The sequence below is a fragment of the Equus asinus genome, chromosome 13 (genome assembly GCF_041296235.1).
Source record: "Equus asinus isolate D_3611 breed Donkey chromosome 13, EquAss-T2T_v2, whole genome shotgun sequence".
NCBI classification, from domain to species: domain Eukaryota; kingdom Metazoa; phylum Chordata; class Mammalia; order Perissodactyla; family Equidae; genus Equus; species Equus asinus.
In genome coordinates, this window is record NC_091802.1 from 6,612,453 (window position 1) to 6,639,196 (window position 26,744).

Below are 26,744 nucleotides of genomic sequence, written 5' to 3' on the forward strand. Positions count from 1 at the left end.
GTTCTAGGCTTTGTCCTACCAGTTGTTATGTCCTTTGTCTCAATTAATTGATCCTGTTTCCTTCTGAAGAAAATAATGGATCTGGCCACATTCTTTGTCTTTTTCTTACAGTTTCACCCACTTTCTGCACAACTACATGTCTAGTTGAAATCACTTTTTTCTAGAAAGGAACGATGTAAGAGGAAAATGGACAAAACTTCACTCAATGTTTTGCTTGATTCTAGAGTCTTAGATGCTGGACCCTTGAGACCCAGTTCCTCCTCTCTCCTTTATGAACCTCCTGGCTTGTGTAACTTCTCACTTTTGACCATACCTCCTGCCTCTCTTTCCTATCTTGACCCATTTCTGTTCCGTTTCCAAACACTCAGCATTTCCAGCTTATTCTAGGTGTCTGTTTCAGCTTGAGAACTTTCTCTACCACTGTCTATAAAGCTTCACTTCTGTGTTCTATGGTAAGATGGTCAAAACTAAGAGCATCATCTTCTTCTGTACACACTTTGTGTGTGTGTGTGTGTATGGTCTTTGAAGCTTGACTTGAAACAGCTTTGGTATTGTTAAACGTTATTTTACCATTATATTCTTGTTTCACTTCCTATGTGTTTATGTTGTACGTCCCTAACTGAGCAGATAACATTTCCTATATGACTTGATATTCACGAATTAACTCTTTGTGATCTGTCTATGTAGTGAGACTTAAATACAGATTATTTAATAGATTGGCTCCTGAAATAGATAATAAACCCTGAGATGGTGGGGTTTGGCCTCACACATTTTCCTTTAACACATAGTAAAGACTCACTAATCTGTTGGATGACCTATGATGTTCTATTTTGATAATTTTGTACATCTAAGGTAGAGATAAATCACCACAATTATCTTAATGAGGTTGAAGGAAAACCATATTAAATTGAAAACAACCAAGCAAAAGCATGCAATAAATTATTGAAAAAAAATTAGAGATTTCTAAGTGGGAGACTAATACCCATCACTTAGCAGTAAGACAGATAAATAATTGGTTTTTTAATAGTCAAGATACATTATCAGTATTTTTCAAACTTTTTTTGACTGTGATCCACATTATTTATATGCATATACATATAAACAATAAGTATGAAATACATGTTCATGAAAGAATACTTTATCTTATATGATGCTGTCTAATAATTTCTAAACTATCTTATTTTATTTTATCTACTCTTTTGAATGCAGGTGGCAATCTTCTAAAGCAAGCTCTCAACAGGGGTGATTTTGCCCCTTGGGGGACATTTGGAAATTTCTGGAGACACTTGGTTGTTATCATGCCCTGGGGGCAGGGGAGGATACTCCTGGGATCTAGTGGGTAGAGGCCAGAGGTGCTGCTCAAATCCTACAATACACAGGACAGCCCCACAACAAAGAATTATCTGTCCTGAAATGTCAATAATGTTGAGGTTGAGAAGCTAGGATCTAAAGGGTTGTATCCACAGATCTAAAAATCCTTCTATGCTAGCCTTACCAAGAACAGGGGACATTGCCTCTAATAATATGCCAAGCTTCTTCCAAGAGGATAATGAGGACAACTTCTGTCATTATGGGCACCCCACAAAGTAGACCCATTTTTCCTTCTTATAGTGCTTGGCGTACTCTTTCTTCAAGTTCATGTCAACTTGTGAGACTGAGGTCTTCGAGGCCGTACAGGGCACTTTGAGGTTAAACGGTAATGAATGCCTCCCTACGTGTCCGTGAAAGCTGATTCAGCACGCAGGGCCATTAGCGGTGTTGGGTTAGAACTAATGAGCTTCGGGTGCCAGGAGTTGGTATTGGAGCTTCATGGGGCATTGAGACCCAACAGCACTCAACTTCTTTCTGACCTGCTGGGGCCTCTATTACTTCAAAACCCAGTAGCGAGAAAACTGCTGAAATGGCAGTTTATACCACATTAGGCTAATTACTTCTTTTCCCAAGATCAAGACTATATTTTGGAAGGGCTGAGGAATCTGAAAGCAGAGAACATCCTGCCTACTGAGGCAGGGAAGCTAAGGCAGTTTTTGTGCCCCTCCAAAGAAACAGGAGATTAGCAAAGAATCTGAAAGCAGAACGCAAAGTGGAAGGACTTCTAATGTTGTCTGTAGACCAGCGCAGCCAAGAAGCAGGTTGTGACTCAAACGCAGAAGCTTGGTTTGGGAGATGTGCCACCACAGACAGCTGCTGCTGGGTAAGAAGAAAGGACGACAGGGGGACTAGCAAAGCTCAACAGAATGCATGGAAACACTAGCGAATTTGGAAGGAAGGATATGCCGTTGCTTTTGGTTGGAAGGTTTGAGGTTGTCTCAGCAAGCCCTTGTCAAACCCAACATGTAGGGATGTTCTAATTTTTCTATGAATAAGCATGTGTTTTATTTATCTAAGTGGAAATGTTTTGCGTTTTTTTCAGCATTGTTAGCTATCATCACTATGGACTTGTTCTACAGACATACACTGGTGGGGAAATATTTTAGAGGTTGCCCTGGCCCAGAGGGTAGGGTCTTAGATTTTTGTTCTTATTTGATTAGTATAATGTTGGGCAAATTATTTCACATCTCCCAGCCAGGATCTTGTAATATTTCACTGTGTAGCTGGACTGGTATGATCCATACAGTTTTGTTTCCCCTTGAATATACTATGGATTTAGGCAGATTGGATAATAATGGAGCTGTCCTAAGTATAGCAGATCCTTTATATCTCCACTCAAGCAGACATTAGAAATTCAAAGCCTCCTGGAGAAAGGGAAGTTAATAACGAGTCACAACTTTTCGGTTATGAGAGAGAGAGACAGTGCCCACAGCAATAGCATGTCAGTTCTTCATTGATCTTTTGCTAGGCTTCTTGCTACTTTGAAGGCAGAAGTAGGGAGATGGTGGCAAATGGTTAAATCTGTTAAATCTGATTTTTATAACAAGGGTACTTTGATTATTTCCACTATGTGGATGAGGAGACTGAGACACTGAGAAATTAAGATACTTATGGGTCACATAGTTATTAAGAAATGGAACCAGATTCTTCTAGTCCCCAAACCTGACCCATTTTCATTCCGTTTCCCATCCTACCATCTCTAAGTTCTGTCCTTCACACCAGGGGGTGATCCTCTGATACTTTGGATTTCTAAAGTTATTCTAAATGCCTTGCAGGCAAGTAACAGTATTTGTTGAAGCTTAATATGGGGAGAACAATCCAACCAAATCAACAATGTTTGTAATTGCTTTATTTTTTTCTAGACTTGGTAAAGATTAAACAATAGCCATATCTTCTCTCAGACAGTTGACATGGATGAATGAAATGACTATACACATTAGTTTCCACTTATTTATAAAATATCTCCCTTATTTTAATCATCTGAAAGTCCAAACTAGATCCATTTCCAGGAGTTTAAGAGATCATGTGGCAGTTGGCTGTTACTGTGGCAAAAATAAACACGCCATCGTTATCATCATCATTATCATCATAACCATCATCATCATCATCGCCATCATCATCACATCGCCATGCTAAGCACTTTCAGCTCATTTGTACTGCATTTTGGGTAGCTTTAACAGTTTCTTATCATGGCTTTTCCCATTCATAGTAGAAATAATTATCACCTCGGTGACCCCACCTCCAGCAGGAGCCACGTGCCTCCTTACAAAATGACGGTGGACTAAAACAGAGGTTAAGTGGCTCGTTCACTGCTGTTCAGATTATCAGTGTTGCAGACAAGAATAGAAATCGACCATTATGAAACTTCTGCAAAGAAAGTCAGTGCTGTAACCATTTAGATTAATCTTAAGACCCTAGGCAGCTGCCAGGATTAGGACCTATTTTCTTATCTACTCTACTTTTGGTGTTTTAAGAACAAGTTAAAGAAGGAAAGTAAATCAAATCAGAAGTAGTGGTTCTATTTCTTAGAGGGCCCAGCAGCACTTTCAGTGTTTGGAACTACAAATGGACCAACAATTCCATTCCTTAGAGATAACCACTGTTGGTTTGGTGTGCATCTGTCCAGATTATTGGTAAGCCCATATTATATATAAATACAGCATATTAGTTATATATGGCTAAAATAATGTTTCGTAATATTTCTACAAAACCCCAGAGACATACAGTTATTTGTTTGACAAGGCTGCAGCGTTCCACTGATCTGGGTTGATTTGAGATCTCAGCTGGCCTTGCTCATGTGTCTGTGGTAAGCTGTGAGTCAACCAGATGGCTCTTCTGATCTTTTCGGATCTGCTCACATGTCTGGGGAATCAGCTGGCTGAAGGTTGATCTAGGATGGTCTTTGCTGGGATAACTTTGGTGACTCAGCTTTGTTCCATTTGTCTTTCATCCTCTGGAAGGCTAGTCCCGACATGTCCTCCCAGTGATGGCCAAACACAAGAGCATGAGTGGAATATCCAAGAAGTTTTTCAAGCCTCTTCTTGAAATAACTATATACTTGCTCATGTCCATTGGCCAAAGCAAGTCACATGGCTGAACTCAGTATCAAGGAATGGGAAAACAGATTCCACTCATGGTGCAAAGGATGCAAAATTCATGGCAAAGGGCAAGGCTAGAAAGAGGGATGAAGAATTGGGGCCATCAACACACTAAACCTCGTAATCACTGAAACATATTTTAACACTCAAGGACTTTTTTTTTTTGCCTTTTTACCAATATGAGCTAATATCCTATCATTTTTATGGCTTATATTATTTTGAAGATCTTTCTTAATTTGAAACAGATGTAATTAGATTTTTTTTAACATTGCAAAATGCTCCATTCTATGGGTATGCCAGAAGTTTTCATCCAGTTCCCTAATGATGGACATTTAAGTTGTTTTCTGTTTTGGAGACTTTTTTAATGGTGCTACAGTGGGCGCCCATTTGCATAAATGTTTGTGTGTTTACATTGGTGTTTCTATAAATTGAACTTGTAGAAGTAGAACTGTGGGATCCCTCATACTTCACCCTCTAGCAAGACTCAACCACTTGTGGTTCCCTGAATGTGCCACAATCTCCTGCACCTCCATGTTTTCAAATACTGTTTCTTCTAGAATCCTCCTCCCCCTCCCGCTTGATTCTGATAAACTATGGTGAAACCCATGATAAAGTGAATCTACATATAACTGGTGATTAGCTCTCAGACTTGTATCAGACTCACTCTGTACTATCTCAAGGTCACAGTATATGCAACTGAACTGTTTTGGAGGCCACTTGTAGCTCTACTCTTATCATCATTTTAGTCTGCACTCAAGCACCCCTGTACGTGTGAAGGCTTCTCTAAATGTTTTAGGCGGATCAGGTATTCCTCTGAATGTAATAATACTTCCATTATAGTAATTCCCCCATTGAAATACGTTGCTGTTATGTCTTTCTGTCAAGATGGTAAACTTTATGAGACCAGAAACATTGTCTTTTTATGTTTGTAGTTGCATTTTCTAATAGAGTGCTTGGCCAAAGTAGGCACTCAATAAATGTTTGCTAATAAAAATCTTACACTAGAGGTCAAACCTAAAAGTAGCCATATAATAACAGTTTAATAAATATTTATTTGTTCATTCATTCTATAAATATTTATTGAATATGTACAGTGAATTGGATATGTTTGAAATGAGAGGATAGGGAGAATGTGAATGTGCCTTCTTGAAATGAGATGGTGTTTTTAGAGAGTCTGATGAAATTCCAGACTTGTTACTCAGAAAAATGCATATATGCTCACATTCACATTTTTACATACATTTACAGTGAGTTCACTGCTTCCTGATACTCGTTCTTGGAGCATAGGTTAAAAACCTCCGCCTCCAGTTGATAAGAACATGGCTCTATGTCAGACTTAGCTACAAGAAGGACAGATTTTAGAGACTTAAAGTTAGACCATCCGTCGTGACCCACCCATCATAGTCCTTCATTCCTGAATCATTACAAGTGTGCAAGTGACCAGAGTATGGATTCTGTCAAATCTATATCTTTACCTATATTTTAGTGGTCTTCCCTACCTCTAAAATATTTTTGAGACTCACATATTATTTTAGGCTACTGATAATTAAATATATACAAATAGCAAATCTACCGCAAATATGTCTCATGACTCATTTGACTTTACTTAACCATAATTCTGTGTAAATACATAGATCTATTTGATTTATTGGAAGACAGAGAGTTTCAAAAAAATTGCTGGATAGAAAATACGATTTCTACATCTTAGAAAACATTTTAAGGTATATTTAGATTAAATGAAACATCATATCCCATTCGGTGTAGTAGCAAAAATAGAAACTATCTAGGAATAATATCAACAAGGTGTATGCACTGCCTGCCTGTAAAAAACTTTACTGTGGATTTGTGACTAGTGACTATGCAAAGAGTTCTTAGAAATGGTGCTAAAATCATAATCCATGAAATAAATGGATAAATTGAACTTCATCAAAATTAAATTAAAGACTTTTGCTCAGCTAAAGATACTGTTAAAGATAAACACTGCATGATTTCACTTACATATGGAATCTAAAAAAAAGAAGTCAAATTCATAAAACAGAGAGTAGAAAAGTGGTTACCAGGAGCTAGGGAGTCAAGAAAATAGGGTGAGGTTGGTAAAAGGGTACAAACTCTTAATTATAAGATGAGTAAGTTCTGAGGATCTAATGTATGACATGGTGACTATATTTGATAACACTATATTGTACAACTGAAATTTGCTAAGAGCATAGAACTTAAGTGTTCTCACCAAAAAAATGAAAAGTACTGCAAAAAAGCCCTCAAAAATTAATTATTACAGTTCAGTCTAGCAATCATTAAAAAAAAAATAATGGTGCCCCATGGCATAGTGATTAGGTTCAGTGTACTCCACTTTGGTGGCCGGGGTTCACGGGTTCAGATCCTGGGCACAAATCTACACCACTCGTCAGCCATGCTGTGGTAGCATCTCACATATAAAGTGTAGGAAAATTGACACAGTTGTTAGCTCAGGGCAAAACTTTCTCAAGCAAAAGAGATTAGCTCAGGGCTAATCTTACTCAGCAAAAAAAAAAAAAAGGGGGGGGGACAAAAAGACAAACTATAGACTGGGAAAATATTTCCGAATCCTGTATCCAACAAAGACCTTCCAGTTAGAATATATAAAGAACTGTTAAACTCCACAGTAAGAAAATAACTCAAAAAATGGGCAAAAGGCTTTAACAAACATTTCAACAAAGAGTCAATTAAGCAAATGAAAAGACATTCAATATCATTAGCCATTAGGAAAATGTAAATTAAAACCCCTGTGAGATACTACCACATAGCTATTAGAAAGGCTAAATTTAAAAAAAAAACAAACCTGACAATGCCAAGTGCTGACAAGGATTGGAGCAAATGGGACCCTCATACATTGCTTTGGTATAGCCACTCCTTAGAGTCGTTTGGCCGTTTCTTATGAAGTTAAATATATACTTTTTAAATGGCCCAGCAATTCCACTCCTTGCTTTTTACCTGAGAGAAAAATTTATATTTGCACAAGAATCTGTACCAAATGTTTACAGCAGTTCAATTCACACTTGTAGAAAACTAGAACCATCTCAGCTGTCCTCCAGCATGTGAATGGGTAAACAAACTGTGGTATATCCATACAATGGAATACTACTCAGCAAGGAAAAGGAACAAAGTATTGCATGCAACAGCTTGAATGGATCTCAAAGGCATTATGCTGAGTGAAATAAACTGTCTCAAAAGATTATATATTATATGATTCTATTTATAGGATATTCTCAAAAAGACAAAACTATCGTGACAGAGAACAGATCAATGTTTGCCAGGAGTTAGGGGTGAAAGGAGGGTAAGACTATAAAGTGATAGCACAATATTGGAGTGATGGAGCTGTTTTACATTCTGATTATAGTCGTGGTTACACAAATCTAGATATATATTGAATTTCATAAAATTGTACTCCAAAAAAGTCAATTCTACTATGCGTTAATTTAAATAGAAAATAAAATAAAAGGTTTACTGAGGAATACAAAAGAAAATCTGTATAAATGAAAGCCCTATCATCTTCCTAGATTGACAGACGACATTCTTCCTAAATTAGTCCTTATGTTTTATGAAACCCCAGTTCCAAAGGAAGGGAGAAGGAGTAGAGGATGTGGTAAGAATATTTTATAATTTTTTAGTCCATTTGGAAGAAAATATATCCAATAAAAAAATATTGAAGAATTGGGGCTGGCCCCGTGGCCGAGTGGTTAAGTTCATGCGCTCTGCTGCAGGCGGCCCAGTGTTTCGTTGGTTCGAATCCTGGGTGCGGACATGGCACTGCTCATTAAACCACGCTGAGGCAGCGTCCCACATGCCACAACTAGAAGGACCCACAACGAAAAATATACAACTATGCACTGGGGGGCTTTGGGGAGAAAAAGTAAAAAATAAAATCTTTAAAAAAAAAAAATTGAAGAATAGAGTAGACAGACAGTTTCATGTTAGATTTGAAACATATCATAAAAGTACCATAAGTAAAAGAGTGCTCTACTGGTGCCAAAATAAACATCGGACAGTATAAAAACTTAATACACAAAATGACAGCTACACAGGAATTTAGTATGTGAAGTAGATATATCAGTACTGGATAAAAAGACAGTTATCTGTCATTTTTTTAAGAGAAAAATATTTAGAATTCAACCTCAGCAATAATTTAAAATGAGTTTCAAAATGAATATAATTAAAATCAAAGATGGCTATTTATTTAATATTAAAGAAAGAAAAAAGAAAAAGAAAAGCCATAAAGAAAAAGATGGAAAGACTTCAAAACATTAAAAAAAAATCATAAACAAAAAGGAAATGAGAAATGATAAACCAGAATATTTGCTACACGAAAGAAAATGTATACATATAATTAACATAAGGAAAATGTGTAAAATCTAAGAAAAAAGGCATCCCAGTAGAAGATAAGCCAGAAAAAAAAAAACATAACCAGGAAGTGTCTTTAAAAATCATATTCCTAGTAAATATCTGGGAAAATGCTCACTAGTTTAAAACGTAAGTATTAAAATATTGAAAAACCATTTTCCTATGTTCTGGCAGTAATTGTGCAATATTATAATCTGCAATATTAATAAGTCCATGAGAAAACATACACTTTAATATACTGAAATACAACTAAGATATTTAACATATTAAAATTCAAAGACACAATTTAATAGAAGGCAGGTTTGCAATACAATTGAAAAACCTTTAAAATATACACACCTGCCTTTCCACTTCAAGGAAATAATTAAACATGTGAATGAAAATGTGTACCTTTGTAACAATAATGTACAACTGAAATCTTACAAGGTTGTAATCTATCATAACATTAATAAAAAAAAAAATGTGTACCTTTGGAAACAACCTAAGCATCCAACAATTAGGGATTCACTAAACGCTTTATGGCAGTTCATATAATGGGATACTGCACAGTCATTTAAAATGAAGTCGATGCTTATTTTACATTAGGAATGATTTTTCCTATTTATTCCTGAGTGCAAAAGCAGTTTAAAATGGCGTATGTACAAAATGGTCTCATTTTTTAAATAAGCTATAAAGATTGCATAGAGTAGTCTGGAAGGATATATTCTAAAATGCTACATCTGCATGATGGGTGGGTGATTTTACTTTTTAGAATTTTGTGCTTCTCTGAATTTTCTAGTTTTTCTAAAATGAACCTCTTTTACTTGTGCAGTTTTTAGATTTCTTGAAAATCTAATTTAACAAAGTCTGTTTGGAAAGCAGCTCCTTTCTGCCTGGTCTCACCCTTGAGCCTATGGGCGTTTATTTTCCTTGGCTGAAGGAAGAGCGACTCTTCAGGCCCACCCTTAGCACTGTCGGGTCCCTGAACATGAGTACAAATGGAGACCCATATCCCATATGCCTAAACGTTTAAAAACTGATAAATCAAGCTAATAAACTGTTAGAGGAAATATATTGTATTCTCCTATTTTGACAAATATTCCTTCATAACAAGAAAACAGAAAAATATATTTAAATCTATTGTTTTTATAGGTCTGGAAGTTTTGGCAAAATTCCAAAGATGACTCGATTTGATTGTTATTGCTCAGCTGGGATTCTGTTGACGGGCCAGCAATGTTTGCATGAGTAATAAAATGAAGACATACACAAATCATGAAGCATTATATCCTTATGCAATACAGTTCATTTTTCATGCTTAATTTCAGCAAAATACCAATTATGTTACAATCAGGATTTTTATATTAATTTTCTCCTATTGACAATTATGATCTAAAGCGGAGGTGGGCAAACATTTTCTGAAAAAGTCAAGGTAATAACTCTTTCAGACTTTGTAGGCCATGTGGTCTTTGTCACAACTGCGCAACTCTGCTGTTGAGGTTCAAATGCGGTCACAGGTGGACGTGGCAATGTGTCTATGAAACTTTACTTACAAAAATAGTTAGATTTGACCTGTAGGCGAGAGGTTGGAGATCCTTGATCTAAAGGATTTTTAAAGGGCAAATGTTCAAATTTGGATATATGTCGATCCAAAATATAAATTTAAGAGTAAAATTGGAAATGATTTTCCTGTTTTAAGTTAATTTTCTTCTAAAGTATTCCAAGTTGTCTATCAAAATCCAAAAACAAAATGTAAATTATAATTTTTAAATATCAAAATTTAAAATCAAAATTAAAGTTGACTTTATATTAATTTTTTAACATTGTAATTCAATCTCATTAAACATTTTCATAAAATTAGAACTGTTTTCCATTCTAGTTTTCAATGTCCATCTAGTTGCCCAGGGAAAGAACTCAGTATCATGCGTCACCTGTTTCATGTAGACCTACGTATTGGCAGGTCTTCGAGTAGCATCATTTACTTAATAATGCAGAATGACTCTCCTCCTCCATGTGCCACTGTTGTGAGTACCATGCTGATGTGTGAGGACCTCCAGGACCGTGAACTGGAATAGGAGGAGAAGCAAAGAAATGAGCACTCAGTAATACTAGCAAATGATGCTTTTATATCAAGAAGCTATTTCATGCCGTCTGATATGAAGCCCTTGATAAGTCACTCGCCTTTTCTCTCAGCTAACTGCTTCCCTCGCTCAGACTTTCCCCAAACCAGACGCAATGTCCATCTCCACTGTCAGCAGCAACACAAACCTATGTGTGTTCTCCACATTGAGACCTGTTGTTTTGAAGACACAGGGTGAGAGGTGTGGAGAAACATTCCCCTGGGACCTGAGCAGTGTTAGGCATAAGAGTGGATTTTTAGGGCTGTGGGTTGCCGTGTGCCAGCACTTGAGTGACAGTGTCCTTAATAAATCTGTGTATGTGATATGTGGGACTTTATTCATCCTGGGTCTTTGAGCTGGGTCGCTTCTTCTCTAAGGGCACTGCTGATGCTTTTCACCTGTGTCCCACCTTGAGCGATGGTTTTCTCCTTCCTGGTGGCTTGTATTATAGCTCCACTGCTGGGCTGTGTGCAGTGGACGCTCGTTGATTGCTTTAGTCTGCATGCCTCATTTCATGATGATGTCATTCTTTTGGAGGTTTGTTTTATGTCATAAGAGTGAGATTATTTTGGAAGTTCTGTTAGTAAGACAGAATGTGTATCGTTTTCTACTGTTCAAAACCAGGGAGGCTAATGACAGGGTACTGATGGCAAGTTTTGGAAAGAATATCCAGGCAGTGCAAGGCCCCGGACCAAGCAAAATCATGGTTTCACATCAGTTTTCCTGTTTTAAACTTAAAAGACATATTGATTTAGCACCTACTCTGTGTCCAGAACCTAACAAACAGAAAAAAAGAATCAAAGAAATTAAAACAAACAAAAAGCCCACCACTGTCAAAATGTAACAAAGAACCTTTCCAAAATTTCAGGTTTTTCTTCATCGTGCCCTCCGCACGTCTCTCTCTCTCTCTCAGCTTCCCCACTCTCCTGAAATTGTCGATTTCCAGGCAAGGAAAGCACATTTCCTCCCTTATCTCCAGCAGCACATATGCAAAGACCTGATAATTCCAGGCTGATGAGAGAGCCGTGCTCTGAAGCAGCTGTCTGCAGTAGCACAAAGCTGATAGCACAGCTCTCAAACTCATCATTTATAAAGCTCCTGTCAGGAGCCGAGGCAGGGGGTTTGCTGTGGCTGCCAACACAGAGCTGGGAGAGGCCTACCCTTGGCCCATGCTCTGCCCACTTTGATCAGGAATTCCATATTCCCCTTCTTGATGGTTGGTCTTATAACATGGTTAAAAGTGCCAGGTAGGATGAAGAAATAACAATTCTCCCTTTAATCAGGGCTCCTGTGTAATTTAGCTTTCCTGCTGGAGAAGCTCTGCAAAGGAATCTGCCCTCCACGGGTGGACTTTACTTTTCAGGAATTTGAAACTTCAGCATGCTCAAACCCTGTGCATATTATATTTCTAGAATGGGGGAAGGATGCTATGTCATAGAAAGAATGGTGAACTAAGGGTCAGGAGACCAGCATCTAAGCCAAGCTTTGTGTCCATGGGGCTGCATCACTTCTCAGACCTTTCCACATCTGTGAGACGTAGGGGCTGGAGCAGAGCTGTCGAAGGTGATGAAGGTCCCTCCCAGGTCCAGCATGCAGTGGTGCTCCGCTTAGGAGACACAGTTCTCTCCTTTCCCTTCTCCAGCACATTCTTCTCTTTTTTCTCCCACTTTCTTGATCGCTTCCTCTCTGTCTCTCTGTAATCAGTCTCTCTCTCCCTCTGTCTCTCTCTGTCTCTCTCATTCACACACACACACTTCAAAGGGTTTGTAAATATTTATCAGGCTTTAGATCCTGACTAATTTAATTGTAGTTTATCTCCACTATATATAATCATTTTTATAACTAGATTTAGGATCATTCTGTAGGAATTATTTCTATTCTAACTGACTTCAGATGTTCTCTCAGTTTTTTCTACACTGGCTGCTTTATTCTTGAGCTTTTAATTTGGCCCTATCTGTCGTTCAACTGAAATGAAACTTCAAGTTTGATTTTTTTCTCATGGTTACCTAGACGCTAAGCTTTTTGAATCATTGCATATCTGCAAAAGTCATTTTGATACGACTTCAAATGACATACAACTTAGCTGAGTGTAAAGGTCTTTTTCCCTTTAATCTTTTAGACCTTGAGCACTTATTACTGAAGTCTCAGGCCGACCCCCCACTCCCCACGGTTTGTTGGTAACCTAGTTATTGTGTTTACTTTTCATTTTGAATGCCTATGAAATTCTTTATTCTCAAACTCTAAAAGTTTGCTAATATTTTTCAAAGTCTGGATCTTCATTTACCAGGGCTGGAAGTAGAGTGGCACACCGGTAGCATGTAAGATGCAAAATTTAAGGTGAAGCTCCCTGTCAGGGCGGTGAAAGTGCTGAGTTCTGCACACAGGGACAGAAGAGTAATTGTCACTCTTTAGTTTTTGCAGGAAGAATGTCTTAAGTCCAGAGACAGACTCACGGTGGAGAAGTAAGACATGTTCTTGTCTTTTTCCAGGTGATTTCTTAGGCTCTGATTGTCTTATAGATTCTGACGTTATTAGGTTGTCTGTGAACTTAGTTTTTAAGATTGTTACGTTGACTTTTTTTTCTGGATAGTCTTTGATATTTTGATAGGACATTGTGAGAAGCATACCAGTTCCTGAGAGCCAGACACCATTTAAAGCAGAGTTTAAGATAATGTACTCAGAGTTAGAAATGATATTTTAAATTTTATAAATACTTGAATTCCCCAGTGAAGTAATCTCAGAAGGAGAAATTCAGAGGGTGATGCAATGAGCCTTGTAAGATATTAGTGTATTTTTGTATTTTCTAGAAGTCAATGGGTGAAATTATTTGTGGGATTACTTGGGAAATTCTAAGGTCCTACACAAACATAAAGGATTATTGCTTGAATTGATGATCCTAGATAACTCTTGCCCCTCCACCTTCAGGACTGCTCTGCTCTCTGACCTGGATACAGACAGATTTTCTACCCTTTCATGAGGATCCCCAAAATTACCAGCCAAGAATCCTTGACTTTTCTCGCCTCCCCTGGACTCCCAAGAAATGTCAGTGGTGTTGCTTTCTTGAAATAAGCTTTTTTGCCTTTGTCATAAAGCCTGGTGGGAATAAGCACCATCTAGTTCTCTTTCTTTGCCTGACTGTTCAGTTCTAGAAGGAGTCCACTGCCGCCATCCCTGGGAAACGCACCAGGCTTTAAGCTTGTTGTTGACGTATCTTGACGACAGTTTGGATATTCGAATTGCACATCTAGATTCGGTCAGCGTGGGAGCCAGTTCAAAAACATAAGGCTTCCTCTTCTACAGAAGCCAACTCAAACAACTACTAAAAAGAGTTTTCTTTCCAGCTTTACAAGTCACGTTTTGAGTGGGATCCCACATGACAACAGCAGGAAAAGCAATATTGATGCGATTGGGGCTTGGCCCGGGGATGGCAGGCTGACAGCACTGGGGGCCCACGGCAGCTTCCTCTGCTCCAGACTCACGCCATCTGGGACCCACGGGAATTACCTTCAGACCGTGGCCATGAAAAGAGCATGTTTTTCCTAGAATTTTCTGCTGCCAGAGGCTTCCAAAAACAGACACATGGTTCTGTTTGGTTGTATAGACTAAAAAATTCTACGTGTACGTGCGCCAGATTTATTTGTTCCTCAAGGTAAACTACCTCTGCAGTACAATTCAGAGACTTTCCCTGGCAGCGTGTTCCTCATTGCAGAAGAAAGCCTTTGAAAACATGCTGTGTGTTTTACCTGTTTGCCAAATTTCAGACAGAATGACTTGTACTGTAATACGCACATGTTTTGGCAGGAGGTCAAAGATAGCCACCAACAACAATGCTGTTGCCTGGGTGTTCGGGGAGGTTGAAAGAATATGTACTTTAGACCTGAGTGGACCTGGATTTTCATTCTCTCCCTCCCCTCAAGACACTCATTACTGTGTCTCTTTGGACAAGTCATATTACCTCTCTGAACCTATTTCCTCATCTGCGAAATTAGGCTAATAATTCTACTTTCCACTGTTGTTATGAGATGCAAGAAATAATACATCAGATCTTGGCCTATGCTAAATGCTTCCTAAGTGTTCACTTGCTTCTGTCTTCATCATGTTCTTCCTAAGACACCTGAACTTGAATTTTTGGCTGCCCTGCATCTGTTATTTTTGACAGAGTCCTATCCGTGAACTTCACGTCCTAGCAGTGACATCTCTTTTTGATGTTTCAGGCACAGAGGAAGCGTGGGACAAAGAAGGGTCTCCTTAGTCACTGGCTTATTGAATGTGGTAAGACCACTCAACTCCTGGGCTCCCTGGTCTTTCTGCTGCCTCCAAGCACTAGGGAAACCCCCAAGGGAGGCATCACTGGGAGCGGTCTCGGCACTCTCCCTTAGCATCAGTTATTTGAGCTGCGTCTTTCAGACCTCATTGGTGTTGAAGTCAGTTCTATTGATGCAGAGCTGCCTTGCCTAATGAGTGACACAAATCTTTTGATTTGATTGGTAGACGCACACTTCAGAACAGAGCAGGTGAGGCTGTGCAGAGCTTTCAATTGACAGATTAATGATGAATTGAAGTCCTGCACCATCCAGGGAATCTTAGAGGTGGGAATGTCTTAGAGACACAGGGGACAATAGTCTTATTTTGCTTATGAAGACACCAAGGCCCTAGAGAGCTAAAGTGATTTGCTCCAGATCACACAGCTTATTAACAGAAGAACCGAGGCTGAATCCACATTCCTATTCCTAGTTTTGAGTTTTCTCTAAGACTATGTTGTCTTCATGGAGACACGTGGTCCATCTGTGCTGTATTTTAGAATAAACCAATAATGTTTTGTCTCCTTTTGAAATCTTAGGCAGAAATCCTAACTTTTAAAAATTATCTCCACCTCTATTGAAAGAGAAATTTACATTTTTTCCTTTCTTAGAGGAAGAGGGGGGTGCCTACTTCTTTCTTCAAAATAACTGATGATTTTTTAAGTTAAATTTCTATCATTTTCCACTTTTAAAACTTTGGGATCTTCTTTGAAAACTGTGACTTTGTTCCCTTCATAAATCAGCTGTCCAGCCTCAGCAGTCCTCCCTTCAGTATCTCTCTTGCTCTCCCACCCCTGTCTTTACCACTCTCAGCCCCTAGTCCAGGTCGTCAGCTCCTCAAGCTTGGATTACACTGGAAGAGCCTCCTACAGCGTTTCACTAGCTGCACCCTTTCCTTGCTCCGTTCTAACTCGTGCACTGCCTCAGATTTCATTTATCACTGGCAGTAATCGTGCCGTCATCTGTTCAGTCTAATTTCATACAATTCTCCTAATTCAAGCAGACACACCCTTTCCTCTGTATTCAAATCAGAGTTTGGGTCTTTCAGGACCTTCACAGCTACCGGCTGGGTAACTGTCTCATGTTCTCGTGTTCTCCATCTGTCGAATTTGCTCCATCCAGGCCATCTTCTGTATATTCTTTTTCCATCCCCTTTCTCTGCTGACTTTCTTTAATCCAAAGTGACAGAAATAGCCTTGCACTAGACCTTGGGAGGACCGTTCATCACCTTTCATATACTAACTGTGGGAACTCACACATGCCACTCAGACTCTCTCAATCTCAGATCCTCATCAGAAAAATGGAGGAGCATAATACCTGCCTCATCTCTCCAATGGCTGCGTAAAGATTCAATGAGAAAGCAATTGCTGCAATGTTTTGCAAACATAATGCACTCTTCAGATATCTCTCTACTCGGGTCCCCACTCTAGAGACACATCCCCTGCGACACTGTGAACACCACTGGGCTTATAGCACTGTGTGATTCACTGGCCCCGTGTGGGACAGAGGCTAGGCAGCTCCTGTTCTGATATCTTACCTAGGGCAAAGGGGAAGGAGTCACTGAGAGGACCACTGATTCCTGGGTATGGGCGCTCAACTCCTTTTCTGTTATGATCTGAATTTCATACATATGTATGCGTATATATGTTTATATCATCAAAAATAGAAGGATATATATGTGTATATATCCTCCTTTTTTTGTTGGATTTCTGGGTAGCTTGCATTTTGTCTATTATGGTTCAATATGAACATTTGGGAACATGTCCTTTGGTGAACATATATACAATTTCTATTGAGTATAGTCCTGGGAATGAAATTGCTGGGCCATAATGTATGCACATAATCAGTTTGGTAGATAGTGCCAAAACATTTTCTAAAGTCACTATGTCAATTTACACTCAGACCAACAGAGAGGCAATTTTTCCACATCCTCGCCCACACTTGGGATTCTCTGTGGTTTTCATTCTAGCCGTTCACGTGGGTGTGTCATTGTATGACAGTGTGTTTTAATTTGGATTTCCCTGATGACTAATGAAGTTCAGCACCTTTTCATGCGTTTATTGACCATTTGGATTCAGTTTTTGTATGCACTGTCTACTCAAGTCTTTCACCCATTTTCCTTTTATGCTATCTGGTTTTTTTTAGCTTATTGATTTATAGGAACTCTTTTTATATTATGGATAGGATTCTTTTATCAGATATATGTATTTTAAATATTTTCTCCCATTCTGAGGCTTGCCTTTCTACTCTCTTAATGGTATCATTTGATGAACCGAAGTTCTTATTTTGATGTAGCCCAATTCATTATTCTTTTCTTTATGCTTATTCCTTTAAGAAATTTAAGAGATCTTTGCTCCCCCTCAAAATCATTAAGATGTGCTCCTAGGTTTCCTTCCAAAAGTTTTATTATTTTGCCATCTGAAATTGATTCTTATACATGGTAAGAGATTAAAATTTCTTGTTCCTTATGAAATGTGGAATGAATTGACCAAACACCATTTACTAAAAATACAATTTTTTTAGGAAGAAGTACTTCCAGAGAGGGCCAGTAGCAATTCCAGTGAGAGGGTGGGGGAGCAGGAAGACAATATGAAGGCAGGGGAATTGAGGAAAACTGGCCCCAGTGGATACAAAGTGTGAAGCATATAATGTGGGTTCCTTTTTTACACTTTCTTAAATGTCTTATATGCACAATGAGTATGTGTTGTCGAGTGCCATTGAGGGCTACCTCTGGGTGGTGCCCCTGACCATGGAAGCGGTGGTGCAGACAGTGCTAGAGCAGTGGCCGTTTTATCCCAAGGGAGGCCTTGCCTCTAGGCCTGTCAGTGGGGTGCTGTCATGGAAGCTGGTCTGTCCTATCAGCAGTGTGACAGTAGGAAAGCTTTCTGGGTCATCTTGGTACTCCTACCATAAACTACTCACTTGATTTAGGGCTTGAGTAGAAAAAACCAAACTCTTTAGCCAGTCTATCATGGTTCCTACACCCTAGACAGCATAGACAGCTACTCAAATAACTCTAGGCCCGTGGAGACTATTCCCAGTGTGACTTATCAGATCCAAATGAAATACCCAGGACATCAAGGTGGCACACCTTTATGAATCAGACGGAAGTGTTATCAAACAGTTTACTTCTTGGCAAAACTATACCACATGGCATGGGAGGAAATTGATGCTCCTTAAAAAGTGACCTCATCTCTTTCACACTGTAATAAACCAGTCCTTCCAAAGAACTTGGCTTTGCCAGTTCATAGCTTTCAAACCAGGCATCCTCACTGTCTGAATGTCATACATATGGGGCCTCCAATGGACAGGTGTGTAGATGTCCCAGGAACATACCAGAAGGTCTCTGATCTCCTCTGGACTCTAGACGGAATGGAGTTCTCCTGGCAGTCAGGAATCCTGAACACCAGGCATCAGTTTCTTAAGAGCAGTTCTTGGTATGTTCCCTATAGTCATGGTCATGTCAACACTCCATTCACTGCCCAGATTGCCCAAATCCTTGGCTTGATTTGTCTGGGGAGGTGAGTAAACTGAGATTAGAGAAGTTAAATGACTACCTCATGGCCACCCAGCTGGCAGTGGGCAGAGACCGACCACAAACTTCATTTTCTAATTTAAGACGGCTCCGCAAAATCTCATAAATTATTATACTCCCCTTTGATCTAGCAAGAGGAAAGCAAAACCACAGCCTCCTTCAGTACCTTATGCTAATGTTTAATTATCTGCAAAGATAAAAAGACTCCTTTGTCTAATTAAATTCTATTGGTGCACTTGAGGCCCTTGTCCTCTTGGTGAGTTCTTTTTTAAATAAATTATGGTAAAATAGACATAACGTAAAATTTACCAGCCTAACTATTTGTAGGTGGACAGTTCAGTAGTGTTCGGTGCGTTTACATTGTTGAGCATTCACTCTCCAGAACCCTTTTCATCTCTCAAAACTAAAACTCTTTGCCATTAAACAACTCCCCGTTCCCCTCCTCTCAGCCTCTGGCAACTACCCTTCCACTTTCTGTCTCTATGAATTTGACTCCTCTGGGTACCTCATATAAGTGGAATCGAAGAGTATTTGTCCTTCTGTGACTGGCTTATTTCACTTAGCATCATGTCCTGCAGGTGCATCCAAGCATTAGTGTGTGTCAGAATTCCTTTCCTTTTTAAGGCTGAATAATATCCCACTGTGTGCATAGACCATATTTTGCTTATCCATTCATCCATCGATAGACACTTGGGTTGCTTCTACATTTTGGCTACTGTGAATTCTCACGGCAATCTTTAGGGAGAAAGTGCAAATTGCCTTATAATAATCCTTAATTTGCTTGTGGAATCCCTTTCTGTCCTTGTCCTTTTCAGGAGAAAAAAAAAGAAGCTTCTCTAATTTTTTTTATAATTCTAGTTTCTACCCATTTCCCCATCCCTGTACCTACTGTAAATATCTCCAAATTCTTTTCACGGTTTAGAGGCAAGGTTGGAATGGCCTATTAGCCTGGAAATTAAGGCCTCCCAGAACTTAGTCCTCCCATGATCCAATTAGATTTCTCAATCCCAAGCCCAAGTTGTTCCATCATCAGGCAAACCTCATGTGTCTCCTCATTGCACACACCCTTCTACTCCCATAGGCTGTCTGGTATTTCTACAAAGCTTTCCTAATACTGGGATGGCTTTTTCACTGCCCATCCAAGGCCCAAGCCCTCAGGTAAGGAAGGACGACTCCCAAATTCTCCTAAACACATCAAAATACGGTCTTCCAAATTACATGTGCATTTTGTTTTATGTGACAGATGAGCTCTTTTTTGAACATCAGAATTCAAACTGCAACAAGAAAATGAATAAAGATATGAAAAAGGAGATTACTATTTAAAGAATCCTGTGTGAGTCCTTTTACAAAGCCATGTACTTTACAATGCAAGCTTCGTTAGGATTTATTTAGACTATCACTTCTGCTGTTTTGAAAAAAGTACCTTGCAGGCAGCTTATACTTAACTCCCCATCCCCACCCCATGTAAACCAATCAGTTTTCCTCATCCTGTAGATGACAGTAATTAATGTGTTTTTCTTCTGAAATCCTATTTTAGCTGTTTCCTCTTCAAACTCCTCCTATTTTGGAGAGCTCTTTCCCCTACTTTATTGAGATAATTTAAAATGTGGTTTCTTTTTTCAGCGACGTTAGTAGTATTTCCTCTGGCCCAGCACAGTCTGCAGCTCTAATCTCTGCTGAAAGGCTGCTGGGGATCTGTGCATCCCCCGAGACGGGGGAGAAGGGAGGCTGGGATTCCAACCAGCAGCTCTCGAGTGACGTATGCTATCTCTATTCCACTGGCCAAAGTATGAGGTTGAGTAGCCGGAAGTCGAGCTTACAGGAAAGGAGGCAGGAAGGCTGACTTCTTTTTTAATCAACAAATACTCCTTCTTATCACATCAGTGGTATTTGATGTTTGCTTTTAGAGTCCAAGACTTTTTCCACATGTTTAATCAAATTTCCTTCACTGAGATATTCCAACCATTTCTGGATAGATCCCCTGGCTCATCTTGTAAAAGTGTAACCTAAGCTTCCCAAGTAGGTTGGCCTAGCCAATTTCTGAGCTCCATGAAGGGAGTTACACGGTGAGGAAGTCTGTGAATTCCTGTCACACAGTGGCACCAGCGTTGCATGGGCGGTAATGACAATTTCTGTCTCCTTTGTGTCAACGCCAAACTCTCTGGTCTTTGCTTAATTCAGGAGTATATTTAAGGAGTGGAGAATGGGACACATTAGAAGTTCTTTTGAAAAAGGGATTGTAGATCTCTTTTTTAAAAAAGGAACAGAAATCAGATACCTAATTATCATTTCCCCTTTCCAGAAAAGAGTAAAGATAACTTGACTGAGATATCAGAGTGCAAAAATGTGAGAAAAACTGCATCATTAAACTAAGCCAGGGTCAGTGGTTCACTACTACAAATGTTGGGGAATTTGTGCCAGATATAATGTAGCTAAGAAGAGGAATGTTTATGAACCAATTGATATGATGCCTGAGACAGATGCCAAAGTACAGTCATGGCCGCATAATGACGTTTCAGTCAACAACAAACCACATATACGACAATGGTCCCATAAATTAGTACCATACAGCCTAGTGTGTAGTAGGCTAGACCATCTAGGTTTGTGTAAGTCCACTCTACGATGTTCGCACAACAACGAAATCAGCTATCCATGTATTCCTCAGAACATATCCCCATTGTTAAGTGACATGTGACCATAATCCATTTGGGGTGGTCGGGGAATAGAAATGGAAGGGTTATGAATAGAAAGGTATGAAATAAAATTGGCCACCAATTACTAATTTCTGAAGCTGGGTGTAAGGTATATGAGATTTATGTTACAATTCTCTCTACTCTTGTGTATGTTTGGAATTTTTCGTAATATGTAGTTAGCAAATAGTGTAGGTGGGACACAATTATAGGAAGTCAACAAAGGCAAACTCATCACACAAAGTACATTCTTTTATTACAAAGGAAAAATAGAAATTAATAATAAAATTATAACAAAAACAGCAAATCAGCCATTAGAATTCAAAATAAAAATAGAAGCAATCCTAGATAACACCTTGACCAAAAAGGAAATAAAAAGTACAAAATGCAATTACTAAATATTTTTGAAGTTATGACAAAGACAGCAGTACATGTCAAAACTTGTGAAATTTGACCAAGCCTGTACTTAAAGGGAAAATGTTGCCTCACAATGCTTTATTACTTGAAAAGAGAGATTGAAAGTAAATGAACTAAGCACTTAGTTAAACAAACTGGAAGAACGATAAAGCATAACTAGAAGATGAATAAATGGCGGGCATTAAAAAGCTAAAATGCAAATCAGTGAATGAAAAAAATGTAATTGAACCTGGAAAGCAGAAAGAAAGGCAGAAAAAAACAAAATTATGGTTGAGATTGGGGCTATAATTCCAACTACTCAACTGGGTGATTCTGAGAAAATAATTGCACAAAATTGACCCAAGATGAGGCAGAGTATTTCAACTAAACAATAACCAGAGAAGAAACTGACAAGATAGTTGAAAATCCTGCTTCTACCCTCACCCCCGAAGCGCCAGTATGACTCTGTAGATGACTTCCATCAAATTTTGAAGGAATAGAAAATTATTTTGCTACTTAAACTCCTCTAGGATATAGAAAAATACGAAACATTTCTCAACTCATTTTATTTGTGGAATAATTCATATTCTAATAATTGATTAAGCTATTGATCAAAAGAGAAACTGCAGCAACATCTCATATGAATGAAAAATCCAAAACAAAATAATGATGAATCCAATCCAGGAATGCATTAAAAGAATGACATACCATGATCAAATGAAGTTTGTTCCCGGAATAGAAGTGAATCCCATAAATTTATGTTTGATTTTTCTTATCAATGGAACAAAAGACAAAATACATTTAGTTATTCCAAGAAATCCCCAAAATACATTTATTCTAACATTGATTTGAGCAAGATCTATTTCTTATAAAACTTGGAATTAGAAAAACAGTGCCTTAATATTAGAAAAAATATATATATATAAATTTCATGTAAATAGTGCGTTTAATGACAGTACACTTCAGTTGGAAGAATGAAAAGGTTTTCTCTCTCCTGATCATCCTTTTTGACTGGCCTGAGACCTATCAGTTCTCAGTAGGAGCCCATGCCTAAACTGGGTAGCAATGTCTGCTCCATCAAGACTCCAATGGGATATTTTTTTAGCATGATACAGTGAGTCTAACATTCATCAGGAAGAGCAAAAAGACAGGAATCATCAATAATGTTTTGACCAATAAAGAGTCAGTATTTACTTTGGTGTACATGAAAATATACTGTAACGATGATCACTTATCATGAGAATTAGGCCAATGTAGAGAGGAATCAAGATATTAGACTACTATAATGATGACTTTTCAAATTATTAGATAAAAGATGGATTATTTAATAAGTCTTGTTACAGGAAAATTCAGGAATTATAAAAAGAAGTATTTTGTGTACTATGGTGTGATATTAAGCTAAATATGATTGCTTTGTTTATAAGAAAACCACAGAAAGGGCTCAGAGTATTTTAATCCCATCTCATAGCAGTATAATTGCGTTTATTACAATATTCTAATTTGCCTAAAGAATTGGATCAAGGTTATTTTCTTACAGCATTGTGGGCTGATAATAAAAAATAAAAATTATATGGCACTTATTCTGTGCCAGGCACTTTTCTAAGCTACTGAGGTATATTAACTCCTTTAATCATCACAACAACCGTATGAGATCGACATTATTTCCCATTAAACACAACAGGAACCAGAGGTGCAGAGTGTTACTGCGACTTCTCCGGGGTCACACATCTAGTAAGTGGGAGAGTTGGCGTTGCGACTGAGGCAGCCTGGCTCCAGAATATACAGCACACTCCCTCTCCTTGCAGTGAGCTCTCTAGGTAAGGCAGGGGAGTCGTTCATTTTTCAGGCTCTAACATGCCTTTTTGCTTTGCTCAGGGACCTGATGCCGAGAACCCTGGACGGGCAGATCACCATGGAGAAGACACCCAGTTACTTTGTCACCCGGGAAGCACCCGCGCGCATCTCGGCCATGTCTAAGGACACCAAGCTCATCGTGGTGGTGCGGGACCCGGTGACCAGAGCCATCTCGGACTACACGCAGACTCTCTCCAAGCGGCCCGACATCCCCACCTTCGAGAGCTTGACGTTCAAAAACAGAACTACGGGCGTCATTGACACGTCGTGGAGCGCCATCCAGATCGGCATCTACGCCAAGCACCTGGAGCACTGGCTGCGCCACTTCCCCATCGGCCAGATGCTCTTCGTGAGCGGGGAGCGGCTCATCAGCGACCCGGCCGGCGAGCTGGGCCGCGTGCAGGACTTCCTGGGCCTCAAGAGGATCATCACGGACAAGCACTTCTACTTCAACAAGACCAAGGGCTTCCCCTGCCTGAAGAAGGCCGAGGGCAGCAGCAAACCCCACTGCCTGGGCAAGACCAAGGGCAGGACCCACCCCGAGATCGACCGCGAGGTGGTGCAGAGGCTGCGCGCCTTCTACCGGCCCTTTAACCTCAAGTTCTACCAGATGACCGGGCACGACTTTGGCTGGGACGGATAACAATATAATTTAAAAAGAAAAAAAATATGAAAATATAATATATTTTTTTACCAGTCGGTAGAGAAAAGACAGTTTAATATTTGTGCTGAAAATATCGGTTTCAGTATTTTTTTCAAAGTATGTTAAGAGATTGTCCTCACCTCTGCCCCCATCTTCATGTATAACCCACACCAAACATTTCGATAAACAAAAAATGAAAACTTCACTCATCTAAATACTTCCAATTTTCAGTTTTTATTTTATGTTTTATATATGCAATCATAAAGTGTGAGCATCAATGGCCATTAAAACTTTTTTAAAACTCCTGAGGGTAAATCTTTTTCTTTTTTTTTTTAACAAGGCCCAGATAAAATTGCTATCTGTCCTTATGTTTTCCTCCTTTTAACTTTTTTCCCGTGCCATTTTTTTAAAATCATTACCCAATTAATAATGCTACACGTTTGCACCCACCTCGCAGTTATCAGTGTGCTTTCAAATAAAACATCTTTTTTTAATTCTTATACGACTATGTGGTGTGAGAACTGGTATATAGAGATTATTATCCCCGTTTCACAGATAAGGAAAGTGCGTCAGGGAGGTCCGATGACTTACTTTAAGGCCAGATGATGGACCCTGGACAGACCCCCAGCTTCTACTTGTTCCTTGTTTCATGACACTTTCTCCAGGGAGAATGGTGAATAAGACATCTGTACTTTTAGGAGTGGCTGGCTAGTTTGGGGATGATCTGAGATGGGACAGAGAAGGTTTCCTACTGCTTTCTAAGTTCCAGGCCAGCCTTCTGGACTCAGTCGCATTACACGGTTGTGCTCAAGAAAACCACTCAGACCTGCACACATCTTCTAAGAGCCAGTCTTAGCCTTTAAAGTACCCTGAGACAGGAAATCAGCTTGACTGAAGTTGAGAGAAATTATTGGATTCTTGTGTGGAGAACACGATGGACCCTCACACTAGGAACAGGGCCAGGGGTGGTAGGAGCATACTTTCCCTCCTATTTGTTGTTTTGACTGTCTTTTTTTTTTTGGTGAGGAAGAGCTAGCATCTGTTGCCAATTGTCCTCTTTTTGCTTGAGAAGGATTGTCTCTGAGCTTACATCTGTGCCAGTCTTCCTCTATTTGGTATGTGAGATCCTGCCACAGCATGGCTTGATGAGCAGTGTGTAGGTCTGCACCCAGGACCCAAACCTGGGAACCCCAGGCCGCCAAAGTGGAGCATGTGAACTTAACCACTACACCACTAGACCAGCCCCTTTTTCTCTTTTTTAACAAACAAAATCTGCTTCTCTTTGTAGCATCTCGTTTCTAACCTTGGAGCTAGTACTAAGAAAAAAATCAATAAACATATTTACAATGGCCTAATTTTTCACAGGTGGAGGACTATCACTTTCCACTTTATATTTTCTCCATTTCCTATTCATACCAATTATAACCCAATATTCATTAAAATTTGGAAAATATTCTAAGAAACGCAGATGTGGATAAAATGGTGGTTTTTCCTTTTCTCCCATTTGTTTCTGCCCAGCACCCATTTATATAGCTCAAATAAATCAGTGGTTTATTAACAGTATTCCTTTACTCTCTGAGTGGGCATTAACAAGATTAGCATTAATGGGAATTAAATTGGTTTAGAGAGAAGCACATACGCATGAAATATATAAAACATTTGTAATTAGTCTGTCAGCAACATTTTATTAAACCCAAGAGGAAAATGTCTCCTATCTCATGGAAGTTTTCTACATCTGCCAAAATTTAAAGGACCAGACATTCTAGTATTCTAAAATAATGTTCTTTTTCTTCTCCAATGTTGTCAACAAAAGAAAGTAAAATTGTTTTAAAATATGCAGTACAATTGTGCATTGGCCATAGGTGCTCTATCAGGTGAAGGAATTATTTCTTGAGCAGCCTAACACAGGATGAAAATGAAGGAAAAAAAAATCATTTAAATGTCTAGATAGTCCATGATTGCTCCAAATCTTTGGGTTTATGTATTAATATCCCATTTTCAGGAGTTAAGTAAACCCCGAATCCAGGTCCCCTTTTCCAGTTGATTTCCTTTCCTTCAGTGCCCTCAATTCTCCAATGTGACAGCCTGTTTTTCTTCTACTTGAATCGTTGCTACCAGCGACGAGACACTCATTTTAGCTCTTCTCATCTTTTCTCTTAACTCATTTTATTTGTGCTTCTGATTATTTTGTAAGTGTTTGCTTGGAATTATGCAAAAGAGGCTTGCACAAGGAAACAATTGCATCTAACAATCTGTATTCAGCAACCTTCATCTTTTTGTGTTAAGAAATAATAAAAACCAGAATTGAGTGCAAAGGACCTCTTCTTGTATGTAGATATGTTTTTGTTGTTCATATTATTTTAAAAATGAATGACCACACAGC

General features: G+C 38.9%; 1 protein-coding gene across 1 annotated transcript in view; it reads left to right on the forward strand.

Annotated features, from left to right (window-relative positions):
* Window positions 1–26,667, forward strand: part of HS3ST3A1 (heparan sulfate-glucosamine 3-sulfotransferase 3A1) — a 93,383-nt gene extending 66,716 nt beyond the window's left edge. Inside the window, exon 2 of the mRNA XM_014864184.3 lies at window positions 23,740–26,667. Within this exon, the coding sequence (XP_014719670.2) occupies window positions 23,740–24,361 (622 nt within the window). The 3' untranslated portion in view covers window positions 24,362–26,667. The remainder of the gene's footprint in view (window positions 1–23,739) is intronic.
* The last annotated feature ends 77 nt before the right edge of the window (window positions 26,668–26,744 follow it).